Source organism: Canis aureus, chromosome 5 (genome assembly GCF_053574225.1).
Source record: "Canis aureus isolate CA01 chromosome 5, VMU_Caureus_v.1.0, whole genome shotgun sequence".
Lineage (NCBI taxonomy): Eukaryota > Metazoa > Chordata > Mammalia > Carnivora > Canidae > Canis > Canis aureus.
In genome coordinates this window covers 17,712,028-17,726,022 of record NC_135615.1, presented here as the reverse complement: position 1 = coordinate 17,726,022, position 13,995 = coordinate 17,712,028, and the positions used below count along the sequence as shown (strand labels likewise).

The window sequence follows — 13,995 nt, the reverse complement described above, 5'->3', positions numbered from 1 at the left end:
TTAATAGCTGAATAGTATTCCATTACACACACACACACACACACACACACACACACCCCTACGCCATTTTCTTTATCTATTCATCCATCAATGGACAGCTTAGGTTGCTTCCATATCTTGGGTATTATAAATAAGGCCGAAAGGAACATGGGGGTGTATTTATCTCTTTGGTGTTTTCGCTTTCTTCAGATAAATAACCAGAAGTGGGTTTGCTGGATCATGTGATACTTCTAATATTTTGAGAAAACTCCATACACTTTTCCAATTTTTATTTTCACCAAATAGTGCATGAGGGTTCTTCACATTCTCACCAAAACGTGTTATTTTTTCAATGTTAGTCATTCTGACAGTTGTGAGCTGATATCTCATTGTGGTTTTGATTTGCATTTGCCTGATGGTTAGTGATATTGAGCAGAAAAATATTTAAAACAGAGTGGCTTGTCTTTTATTTCTATGGGACAGCACTGCTTTGGAGGTATACTAGGGTGCTTCCCAGTATAACAGTATAGAAATAGAGTTCATTTCATGATTGTGGATTCAATCTCTAACATATAAGAGAATAGCATTATTTGTTACTTTTAAGACTTTATCAGTCCTGCCAATTTTTTCTTAACATCTTTTTCTCATACTTTTTCCTTTCCATTTCTATTCCCTAGTGTTGGCTCTCTGTGGCTTTGAACTAGATCCCGTATAACCAATAATTATTGGCTTCAATTCCTCTTCTATAATCTATTCACTATACCCTGACCAGATTAACTTTTAGGAAACCCATGTGTAGATATTTTTTTCTGTGCTCAACACCCGGTGACTACAGTCTAGGGAGTTTGCAGATTCTGGGTTTCCCCAGAGATTCTGAATCAGTAGGTTGGGGTGGGGCCCAGACTTCACATTGTAACAGGTACCCTAGACTGTATTAAACAGGTCTGAAGAACAATAGCCTGTAGGATTAAGCTCAGATTCCTCAAAGTAATTTTCAAGACTCTTTTCACCTTCATAGTCTGGTTAGTTCAATCTGTCTGAGGGAGAATGGAAACACTCAATATCTAGAGAACCTCTGGAAAAAAATAAGCTTCTGTCTGAGCAGCTTTAATACTTGCCTAATTGAGGGAAGTGATTTGACCCTAAAGATATCTCCACCACAGCTATTCTATGACCCTACACTTACCATTATGATAATCTATTTCTTCAGAGTAATTTTTCTCAGCTTCTATCTGAATTTGAGGAAGCCAATCTCTTCAGTACCGCATTTTATAGTGCTGCTATCATAATATGAATCTACATAGACCAAGATAGTTTTGACATGTGTCCTTTTGCACTAATTATTTTCTTTGGTTTTCTATTGATTAACATCAGGCATCTTTAGGGATGCAATTGTCAGGATTTAGTCAAATAATCTTTCATCCTACTAGATAAAGATTATGATGTTGCAGACTTGTGAACCATATCTGGTTCAAAGAATCATTTTGATTTTTCTGCATGTTTGTTGTTATAGACTGTATCTCATAAAAATTCATATGTTGAAGCCCTAACTTCCAATCTCAGAATTTGAAGAAAGCCTTTTAAGGAGTTAATTATGGTTAAATAAGGTCAGAAGGGTGGGGCCTGATCCCACTGGACTAGGGTCCTCATAAGAGGAGGAAGAGCCATCAGAGACTTGTCTCTCTTTGCATGCACACAGAGGAAAGGGCATATGAGGACACAGAAAAAAAAAAAAAAAGCATCTGTCTGCAAGCCAGAAAGAAAGGCCTCATCAGAAACCAACCTGCTGGCAGCTTGATCTTGGACTTCTAGTCTCTAGAACTGTGAGAAAATAAATGTCTGATGTTTAAGCCACTATGGTATTCTGTTATGGCAGCCCTAGCAGACTGATAGAATAGCCAATATTTAAAATTTGGGAGGATGCCTGTAAAAATCTGAATTTCTTTTGAGAAGTTGTAAGATTTGGTAACAACTGGCTAGAGATGAATAGTAATTTGTTTGCACTCCCTAGTTCTCCAGTCTCTGTCCCCCAGACATGAAGGCTAAAGGTCCATTGCCAATTGTGTCACTCTTATTTTATTTTTATTGTTTTTATTTTAATTTCAGTATAGTTAACATACAGTGTTATATTAGTTTCAGGTGTACAATCTAGTGATTCAACACTTCCACACATCACCCGGTGCTCATCATGACAGGTGCACTCCTTAATCCCCATTACCTATTTCCCCCACCCCCACCCTCTCATGTCAATATTATTTTAAAAACAACAACAACAGCTGAGTGAAGTAAGTCAGTCGGAGAAGGACAAACATTATATGTTCTCATTCATGTGGGGAATATAAATAATAGTGAAAGGGAATATAAGGGAAGGGAGAAGAAATGTGTGGGAAATATCAGAAAGGGAGACAGAACGTAAAGACTGCTAACTCTGGGAAACGAACTAGGGGTGGTAGAAGGGGAGGAGGGCGGGGGGTGGGAGTGATTGGGTGACGGGCACTGGGGGTTATTCTGTATGTTGGTAAATTGAACACCAATAAAAAAAATATATATATAAAAATAAAATAAAAAAAATAAAAGATACACGAACCATTAAAAACAACAACAACAACAACATATCTAGCTATTTACACTCACTTATGTTACTTGCCTAGCCCTTGTGAACACTTAGGTTTAAGAAAAGGATTTTAAGGAAAGGGTTTTATTTGCTTATTCATGAGAGACATAGAGAAAGGCAGAGACATAGATAGAGGCAGAAGCACGCTCCCTGCAGGAAGCCTGATGCGGGACTCAATTCCAGGACCCTGGGATCATGACCTGAAACAAAGGCAGACGCTCAACCACAGAGCCACCCAGGTGACCCTAAGTTTATAATTCCTGATGTAACATATCTACTGACAAAGGTCAGTTTTCAATAGTGAAAACAATTTGCATTTAACTATCCACACTTTATCTAAATTTCATTTTTGATAATAGTCATTCTCTATGAGCAAGCCAACCAGCTATAGATTCTCTAAGACTGTATGAACCATGCTGATGTACACTAATGTACCTTTCAATCATTAAAATAAATTGGGACATAAATCTAAACTTCTGACAAATCTTAACTCTGAACATCATGAGCCAATTATGTAATTTGCAAAGGATGTCTTTTTATCAACTAATAAATCAGGGTGGCATGAACTGGAGAAGAAAAATTCCTTTTAGTCTTGACAGATGCAAATAAAGAATAAATTATTTTTACTTGAATATTTGAAAATAATGAATTGGGAGTATAAGGATTCCATCTGTTAGACGAGTTCAAGTCAGCATGACAGTTGTGTATTGAAAGCATATTGAAATATTAACTTTACATCTTGCATTTATAGAAACTAAAGCATAAAACTTTTTAAGAGGCAGAAGATGTAAGAGCCATTCATCAGAGAAAATGGGAACAGAAGCTAGAGACAGAGATTTGAGTGGAGAGAAAAAAGGAAAATAAAAGCTTGAAGGCAAGGAAATTAATCTTAACAATTAGAGCATAAAAGAATAGCACACAAAAGGGGAGATCAGAATTCTATGATAGTCTACAGAATTTACTTACTGGCTGGCAAATTTTGTTGGGACTGTATTTCTTATTAGACTTATACTGTATTTCTACTATACGGGCAAAATATGTTAGTAAATTACTATATCGTTTGTCTTAGCTATCTATAATGAAGTAAATAAATGAATGGGTAAAATCATTCTTTTCAAAACAACAACGTTTTATGAAGCAATCTGTCAATGACCTTCTGAGTTATTTCATTTGTCTACTTCCTATATGCTTGAGAATAGAACTGATCTGCTGAATTTACAAAGACCAAATAAGGAAATGTTCAAAATTTTGCAGATTAAAAATATTCTGATAGTAGGTTAGATGTTTATTTCATCAAAAAAAAAAAACAAAAACAACAAAAAAAACAAACCAACCCTGCTCATTAATTTGATCTACGGGTTGTGTATCCCATTTGTTGATGGAGGATCTCTCTTTTAAAGTTAGTATTAGGAAGAATGTCTATCCTAGCAGTTTCCAAATAATAGAAAAGTAAATTCATTGGGTGTTTTTATTGAAAAAAAGTAATTCATGTTCATTTTGGACAGATTAGAAAACACAGATGGGTAAAGAGAAAGCAAAAATCATTCTTGTTGCTCTATTCAGATATAATCATTTGTTTAATCACAGATTGGTGTATTTAAGTTCTTTCTTCTTTCATTGTGTCTAGCTACATACTAATAATTTTCTAAAAATGTGGCTCAGGGTGTATATACTGCTTCAGAACCTGCTATCCAATTTAACAATATTTTGTGAAAGGCCTTCTATGTCATTAGTTAATATTCTACAACATGTTTTTGTTGTATGGTTGGACCATAATTGGATTAGCCAAAATTTCCCCTAACATTTGTACCATTATAAGCAATGATGTGGTAAATACTCTTGTAGAATAACTCTTGGGCATAATCCAAAACGCACACAAAATTATGAAGCTTTTGGTATGCATTGCCAAATTGCCCTTGCAGGATGATTGTGCCCATTTAGATAGACCCTAGTATGATACGAGATTATCTATTTTTACCAATTCTTCTGTATTTCAAATAAGATCACAAGTAGGAAGAAGTATATAATACAGTGCCTGTATATATTAATTAGCATTATGTACAATTTGGTTCTCTTTCTACTCCAGTGTCATCAAGGGACAGAATTCTACATTTGAGTACATGAGAAAGTGTTTTTTAGGGGGGAATTTAGTGCATTTGAGGCAGTGAGATTCTTAAAAAAGTGGGTTTCCTTACTGTTTTCACTGAATTATAGGAATAAACATAGCCTATTTATTTCCCAAGTCTTCCGTGGGATGAGATTAAATATCTTGAATTACTGAACTGTGAAATCATCTTTTAAACCTACTCCCATTAGGTAAAAGAAAAAGAAAAGATTTACCCAATGATTTCAGTTGTCTGTTTATCAACAACTGAGATTCTCATTTTCCTAACTGGAAATGCATTTTCTGAGTATTTTGGATCATAGTCTCTTAATTCCATGCCTTAGGGAGGCATAATGATAATACCAAAATCTCTCAAAATAACAGGATTTGCAATGCCATTCCATAAATGAAAACCAAATTCCTGTTAACTGTCAGAACCTAAGACAGTTATAAAAAGAGACAAGTTATTTTTAGTGCAAGTCATTCTGATAGTGGCAAAAGAACATTCACTCTAAACAGCAGAATGATCACGGCAAGATTTCTAAAAGGAAGCCCTGAAAACTGAAGATGGTGGAAGATCAAAGAATATCTATTTAAAATTCCTTCCACCTTAAATTCCTTTCAAAATGAAACAGCCGGCTATCACCAAGAGTATATTGGATTCCCAGGATGTCCTGGGGAAGAGTAAAATCTAAAAAAGAACTGTTGCTGAAAACTAATAAGGAATTAAGGTTGCCAGCTTTAAATAGCAGAAAATAAATTATAACACACAAAATCTTACCAAAAACTAATGAAAAAAAAAAGAAAGAAAGAAAAGATGAATGCTATTGTAGCATATAGTAGCAAAGATATGGTGTGACTGTCCCTTGCTTGTTCTCTGATAGCTCTGGGTACTTTCACTGTCTTTGACATTTTTCTCACGAGTTCAGAGTTTTCTGTGATGTCATTTCTCACACAGATGCACACACACACACACACACACACACACACACACACACACAAACCAAAATTAACCCTTAACTTCAGGTTCTCATTTGTAGTACCTAAAGATACTACCTTCCTGGAGTTAAGAATTTAAAAGAATTCTTAGGAACACACAAGACGATTTTCACGTTAATTTCCCTGAACTGTTTTCAAGTGCTTAGTTTCATTTCACTTTTTAAAAAGATTTTATTTATTTATTCATGAGACAGAGAGAGAGAGAGAGAGAGAGAGACACACACACATAGGCATGGAGAAGCGGGCTCCATGCAGGGAGCCTGATGTGGGACTCAATCCCAGGACTCCAGGATCACTCCTTGAGCTGGAAGGCAGACGCTTAACCACTGAGCCACCCAGGTGTCCCCTTAGTTTCATTTCAAATGGCACTGTTGCTTTTCTTTTATGCATTTATTAACCATAAAAAATGAAAACCCCAGCTTCCTTCTATGAAGCATATTGTGAAAGAACAGTCCTTCACTTCCAATGACTCTTCCAATTCTTTCTGTGCTGCTGTTTTCTACCTGCTGCTTCCCTTGGCTCCTAGGTCTCCCTAATATCAAGAATATTTTGATATTTTAAGATAGTGGTAAAAGCTTCCTTTAATAAAAATATAACAATAATGTTTGTTCAGTTTCTACAGCTTTCATAATCCATGATTTCTAAGATGTATTTTTAATTTTTGTGAAGCACAGGCAAACAGTAACTTTACCATTAGAAATATGTTGAAAGTTAAAGGATTTACACTATTATTTAAATCCAGTTCTTAGTTAGCATTAATACTATTGCCTTGTTCTTATTATCTTCTTTTATGACCTCTTTTTCAGAGGACGGAATAGGATTGATGTTTTACAAAACCTTGAAATTCTCAGAAACGTCTTATTTTTTTTATCAGATAATCTATCACTAGTATAATTTTCATCCTTTACAGGCTTCTCATTTCATACAAATTATTTACATTTAATTCAATTAAGTTTATGATCTTCTCCAAATTATGACAAACATAGACAGCACTTAGTATTTTTCTTAATAAAAACTGCTTAGCCTGTTCTTCAAAGAATTAACTGAGATAGTCAGTTTATGGAACTGATGCATACAAAATGATTTTCCTGGCTAGTACTGGATGCTTGGGACAGTTAGTTCCCAAACATTTTAGCACACCAAGGTTACATATGCGATTCCTTAAAGTGGCCTCTAATGTTTCCATAACCTGATAAAATGCTATTAATCTTTTGTGGCCACTTAAAAAAATGTACTCTGTGTGCTAAAGGCGAGTTCAGAAATTCAAAGCAATTTTATGTGAAGTAATATTATCCTTACAGCAACATAAATTAATTCTTCAATAAAAGTGTTGGTCAGTCCTGTGAGGGAAATAAAACATAATTGTTTATGCTTCGTAAGTCTAAAAGTAAAAATCCCACTCATTGCTTATGTTTTTGTGATTTACATTATCTGGTACAGTGACAGCCATACATTAACTTCTCCGATGTCTGATAGTATTTAGGAGAAATCTAGAATGACCTCAGGATGATCTCTCTAGGTCCCGCTGCCTGACTCTAAATTCTATTTAATAACAGTTCGTGAAATCAGCACATCTCCTTAGAGCTCTCCCGTGGGTTGCAAGTGATCAAACAGACAAAACCATAATGACAGGGCAGTGAGATAGGTTTAACAGAAGGAGAATTCTAAAGACATGCAGAATGACTATAGGACTGCACACCAGGAAGGCCATATCTTTTATTAAAATCATCACAAATTCAAAAGTATCACTGAAATACATATATGTACTGTATACATATCTATCTGGAAAATTACCACAAATTTATTAGCTTTACATTTCATTACATGGCATATCCCCAAAATATTAAATAGAACACAAATATCTATGCAATTTTTGGATGAAGAGTACCCTTTGCATTTTTAATTCCTGTGTTTTCATTCAGACATTTATCTGTCTGTAAAGCATTTGCTCAACATGCTTCCTGATCTAGGCTTCTTGGCCATGGGACTGACATGTTCCCTGTCATGTAAAATTTGGTAGTTTGTAACGTCTGTGCACATTTCAAGTGTATCTTGCCTTGTCTATAGCAAGAGCCAGTCTGCGTATGTTGGATATACATCCAGCTGCGGCTTCCTGGAGGTCGTGGTCAGAAGACCCAATCATACCCAGCAGTAGCTGTCACATGTAAAAGAGGAGGGCGGAGAGGGAAACAAAGTATAAAACCATTAATCTCAAGGCATAAAGTTAGGCTTTGAAAACAATTTTTAATATTAAATGTTTTTAAAAGTCACCAAAAAAAAAAAAAAAAAAAACAAAGAAAAGAAAAGAAAAGAAAAAGGACAAGAAATGCCATTTAGGCAAATGCAAATATAAATGGTACTTAACCAGACCGAGATTTCTCATGAAATGCTTACCATTTTATTTCCTGAAGCTGAGATAGACCTATTTCTCCCACCTTTCTTTGGTCATCTAACTGCTATGGAGTCTGCTTTGAAATTTGTCTTGCATTCTTTCTGACTTTTCTGCCTCTAGGGCAAGCCAACAGCACACCATGCCTCGGCTATTAGTACAACCTCTTAGATATGATTTCTCTGCATTCCAACCCACTTGATCATGTCACAACTTAATTATGTCAATCCCCTAACTGCATTGACTCCCAGTGCTAAATAACTACAGCTTGGGACAGTTAGTTAACTAACGAGTTAAACAGTCTGTTAACTCATCCTTTAAAGGATTTTTGTGCTTTGGCCTCAGTTTACCTTTCTAGCCGCTTATCTTTCTCCTGCTCTATCCTGTACTCCAAGGTCACACACTTCTCCACTTCTTTTGCCCTGATTGATGCCATCCCTCTTCCTAAAAGGCCCTCTCATTCTCTTCTCTGAATTTCTAAATTTTACCTATCTTTCATGACCCAGTTAACTTTTCCACGAAGCCTCCACTGATTTTCATCAAATAAGATGCTATCTTTGCTTTATCAGAACTATCATAGCAGTTTACTCAAATGCCTATTACTATCCTTATATCATCCCTTTTATTTTTTTTAAGTTTTGTTTTTTATGTATTTAAGTAATCTCTACACCCAATGTGGGATTCAAACCTACAACCCCGAGATCAAGAGTTGCATGCTCTTCCAACTGAGCCAGACACGTGCCCCTATATCTTTCCTATTAAATAGATATGTAGATTAATGCTTTCTGTCCTTTAGATTATAAACTCTAAAACTTATAATACTGTATCATGCCTAATACACCAAAAAATGACATAAAAAATGTAGACACCAAAAACTGACAAAGAAATTAATTAGAACTTTAAAAAAGTCTATCAGTTATGAATCAGATGAGTAGTTCTGACAAAGGATTTGAAAATTTAATTCGAGTCATCTATTTTCTACACAGTAGCATTTGGGTACAAATGTTGATGACAGAAAAGATGTGATAAGCAAAGAGATATTGTAAAGATAAATGTGAAATACCTTAAATATGACAGGCTTAGGGATTGGACTTTTATTCTGTAGGCAATAAAAAGAAGTCATTTAAACAGTTTAATCAGCAGAGTGACATGATCACATTTGTATTTTAGAAAGACAAATTTCATGACACCATGCAGAATATGGATTATAGAAAAGAAAGGGAAGGATCCTGAAGTCCTTCAGGGCAAAATGAATTCAAGGGACATTTGGGGGTTAAGCTTGTGTTGAACACAAATGGCCCAAGGATATCTGGTTATCCAAAAAGAAGAAAATAAAGATGGTAATCTTTCATCATACATAAACATTATGTCCAGGTGAATTAATGATTGAAATAAAAATGAAAAATATAAAACATTTGGAAAGTTGGAGTTGAGAAAACCCTGATAAAATTGAGGTACTGAAGGATGTCTGGCAACTCAGGTCCTCGACCTCCTCATTGTCCATGGAATTGTCCTCCACTTCCAGGGTCACATCCTGGTCCTTATTTTTCATCATGTTCAACAGTCCCACCAGTGCTTCTTGGACATCTCTATATTAGGCAATCTCAGAACTATCTCGAACCTAATATATTACCGATAAAATTTCTAATTTTTTTCCTATCTAAACCTGGGTCCCCCATCCCCATTATTCTCCTATATCAGTGAAGATATCACCACTTAGTTGCTCAAGCCAGAAATCTCCTCACCTCACACTCCCACCTCATCTCCCCTGCTTCTATCCAACAATTATATCTTTGTGATTCAACTGCCTACACTTATTCCAAAGTCATTTGCTTCTCTCTATTGCCATTGTCATCACCCCTGTAAAGCCTACAGCACTTTCCCACTGTCCTTGCACCCTCTCTTGCCTGGCCCCCAGTCAATCATTCATACTGTATCCAGAGTAATGTCCTAAATTGTGAAGTTCACTGACAAGGGGCAAAATTCTAGAGAAGCAAAGGGAATAAGACATGATCAGTCTTCTAAGAGTCAAGAGAAAGAAATACTGTCTTCTGAATAAGGGAAACAGAGCTGTTTGGGGGAGCTCCTGACTTGAGAGTTTTGCATTGTTAAAGTAATTAAACAGGAGGCCATTAGATAAAGTGTCTCTAAAGATTTGGTGGCCTATGTAAGCAAACCAAAACCTAATCCAGAATCAACACACTTGAATCTAAGAATATGAAACCTGAGGCTAACCAATCACAAATAGGCTTTCCCAAATAAGGCAAGAGCTTATGCTATAGCCAATCAAATAATTTCCTTGCTTTGCTTCTGTATCTTGTTAAAAACTTTCCCCTAGCTCCTGGAGTGCTCCTAACCACTTTCAGTTTGGCACTGCCTGGTTTGAATCATGCCTCAGTTTATCTTTTTAATAACATTACTAGTGTTTTTCTCCAGCATCATCCGATCACTGAGGTGTAAGATGGAGGAAATAGGTTATAGCACTGCAACTCATTGGAATAGTCATACAGTCTGAGCTGACTGAAAGGACAAACAGAAAAGGCTACTCATAGGGATGCCTGGGTGGCTCAGTGGTTTAGCATCTGCCTTTGGCTCAGGGCATGATCCTGGGATCTAAGATTGAGTCCCGCATTGGGCTCCCGGCAAGGAATCTGCTTGTGTCTCTGCCTCCTCTCTTTTTGTGTGTCTCTCATGAATAGATAAATCTAAAAAAATAAATAAATAAATAAAAAATAAAAAGAAGCCTACTTATAATCTGGGAGGATGACCTGTAAGAATTAGGAAGGTAGGAAGGCAGATCTCTGTGAAGTGAGAAAACAGTGAGATGGAAGCTCAGGAAGTTGAAAAATAGGACATTAGAGTTTGAGAATGGATTATGTGGAGTTTAAGATTTTATAGATAAACTTGTATTGCTTATTGACAGGGTCCAGGATGTGACCATGGGAACATACGTCAATATAAGATTGTTAGGCAGTTTTATACATATGTGCACATGCATACACACACACACCTCTATGAACACATTTATTTAATTTATATTCTTATTCTCTCTGCAAAAAGAGCAAATAGTGCTCTATGAACATTATTGAAAAATAATGAGAAGGAAGAACAGAGTAGCCAGCTCTCCTTGGTTACTATAACACATGGCTTAGGTGTCTCGGTATTATAACTCACACTTAAATCCCTTTTCTAGCTTGCAACTTTTAACTCTTGATCAACAATTCAATATTTTTATCAATTTATTTATTTTCTTGTACCTCATTTTATTATCATATGAAAGCTGCTAAAGCAGACACAGCTATATGAGGCTTCGGCTACTTCTTCTAAATATATACTCAACACAGACTTTCATCCACCACTCTCTTTTCACACACACACATTTTAGTTGTCCACCCCCATCCCTATAGCCTTCTATCACTCTTGAGTATTGAGTATTAGCTATAAATGTGGAGATTTTGCTCCTGTATGTCGTTACAGAATCAATAAACAAGAGCAGTCCCAGTCTGGATGCCAAGGGAGCCTGATATTGATACTTCTCTATTCTTAAGTGGACCTATTTTTTCTTTCAATTTCTGCTTTCCAAACTTTAAATTGGTTCTTTAATCAAAACAAAACATTCCAATCATTTCTTTGGTAAATTATATAATCCCTTGAGGATTTTAACAAGTTAATAATTTCCCTTTACATAATGTATTTTCTCCCTCCATCCCCTAAGTAGATGACTCAAAAGAATTCATGAATTCCCTCATTGATTCCATTATTTTATAAATACAGCATTAAACTGTTCCAACAGCTTATTTATTTATTACTATATTATTTTTTTTATTATAGCCATGTCATTATAATGAATAATGTCAGTTACCTGTAGACTTTTCTGGGCCCTCAATGAGAGAGGGCCTGATGCTACATTAAAATCTTGATTTCCACAAGAAAATGGGATGGATAATAAACTACCGTCCAACTTCCCTATATATATGAAGAGTTGTTTAGGAAGTTGAAGGAACATAGATTGCCAGCTCCATCAAGCCCAGCTAATGCCTATCTCACAAGGCCAGCCTGCCTTGCTTTTGCTTTGGTCCTTGGTCTCTCCTCCAGTAGACTCTGTTGTTGATAGTTTTTAAGTCTAGGAAGAGATGTAATAGATTTCTAGCTGTGAACACAGACTATCTGAGCAGAAACTAGACAATTGCCTTATGCATTTTAGCTGCTTTCTAGAAAAGGCAAACAGTCATCAAAAAGGTGGGTTTTGAAGTCATAGCTCCTTAGATTTGTATCTTGACTCTTCTACTTACTGGGTAGGTTACTATTGAATCTGTAAACCCTATCATCTCATAAGTTTAAGGGGATCACCTGCCTCTGAGGCTTCTTGAGAAGATGAGTAAGATAATAGAGACCTTTAAAACGTGTTGAATGTGCGCCAGTATTCACAGCTTCTTCCTGTCTTTACATTTTTTATCTTCCCCTGCTCTCTTCCTATTTTGTCTGTTTCCTGAACCTTGTAAGGACCCAAGCATGCAGTGTGAGAGGAAAAACTAGAGAAACTCAGGCAGGGAGAACTCATACCAGAAAGGGCAGAGGATTCTTTGTGGGAGAGAAAGAAACAACAAATGGGGAAGGAAAGGAGGAAAGTGGAGAGAGGGAAGAGCTTCCACCCTGTTTTGAATAGAGAGTTTGGAAAGGTTTGAATGGGGGGGGGGTGTTATTTTAGGAGCAACTTTAGGGTGAGACAGATGTACTGAGTATAAAAAAAGATAAGAGGATTTTAAAGAAGTTTAACAGTGTACAATTGTGCTGTTTTTCAAGAGGGAAACTAGAATTAAAATTACTTTCAATTGCTACCTAGTTGCCAGGCTTTTGTGTCTGACTGCATTTCCATGTCAGGACTGGACCACAAGGCAGCTTGGCTTCACAGGTTATGCATTTGAATCACATAAACCCATGCTTAGTACAAAGTAAGAGCTCCATAAGTGGTATTCATTATCATGGTGATTATTTTGCCAGTTCTGAAGTCTGGTTCTGGCTTCTATTCCCTGGAGTCCAGCCCTGGTTAGTTTGGGAGGAATGAGGAAGCAGGAATCTTGGCCCTAAGGTCAGGCTAGCCCTGTCAGCACTTGCTGCAGTCCCCACCTCATCTCTGGTTGACCCCTATGGGCACCAGTGGCCCAGGCTTCACTTGGTATCAGCTGTTGCTACCAGGCCTTGCATGGCTCCCTTGGAAAGCAGTGTCTTGGCTGGATGCCTGCCCAAACTGAACCTGCATTTTGCTCCTATGCCCTCAGAACTTGTTGCTCTGTGGTTCCCCCCTCTTCTGGCTTTCCAAGTCAGTTGCATTTATTCCCAAACCCTTGATGCCAGTTATATAATTTCATATTACATAAACTAATGAACTGTGAGTGTGAAATGTACTAGTCATACGTTTGGCAGGCTGTTGGCATCTTGGTGTTTCACAGAGAGCCTGCAGTGTGTTGGCAATGCCAGGAGTCAGCTAGATAAAGGTTGCAGAGGGGAGGATCTACTATGCACTCACATGCTTTCCATTAGAATATGTTAAATCAGTGCAGGGTCCTTTTTATGAGTCTACTCCGTAAATGACTTTTTCTAGGACCTGAGTAACCTCTAGTCCTGAATGCATTAAGAGGACTACTACTCTTTGGGGAATTAATTTAGTCTAAGTTTCTTGCATTAACCACGAGGTTTCATTCTACATGACCTATGATGGTTAGTAAATGTTTAATCTAAAAGTTAAACCAGTGGAACCTAGCAGTCCAGTATTTTAAAGGCCTAAAGTAGAAGCAAGGGTGAAATTTTAAAAGAATAAATAAAAGAAGAAAAGGATGGCCTAGAACAATACCTGTGATAGGCAGTGAGAGTTGCTTAAATGTACCTCACTGGCATTGGACCTACAAGTTA

At 36.6% G+C, this 13,995-nt stretch overlaps 1 protein-coding gene and 1 long non-coding RNA gene across 7 annotated transcripts in view; one reads left to right on the top strand and one right to left on the bottom strand.

The window, feature by feature from the left end:
- Positions 1-13,995, bottom strand: part of LOC144313749 (outer dynein arm-docking complex subunit 2) — a 251,252-nt gene that overhangs the window by 41,470 nt on the left and 195,787 nt on the right. For 3 of the 6 annotated variants that reach the window (XM_077896982.1, XM_077896985.1, XM_077896986.1), the window contains 2 exons: positions 9,149-9,184; positions 7,389-7,851 (listed from right to left, as the gene is read on the bottom strand). The exons of 2 other annotated variants lie outside the window; for them this stretch is intronic. In XM_077896982.1, the coding sequence (XP_077753108.1) occupies positions 7,738-7,851; positions 9,149-9,184 (150 nt within the window). In that variant the 3' untranslated portion in view covers positions 7,389-7,737. Of the gene's footprint in view, positions 1-7,388; positions 7,852-9,148; positions 9,185-13,995 lie in introns of those variants that run through there. One more of the 6 variants, XM_077896983.1, reaches the window with a different exon arrangement.
- Positions 1-13,995, top strand: part of LOC144313754 (uncharacterized) — a 213,387-nt gene that overhangs the window by 60,377 nt on the left and 139,015 nt on the right. The window lies entirely within an intron of this gene.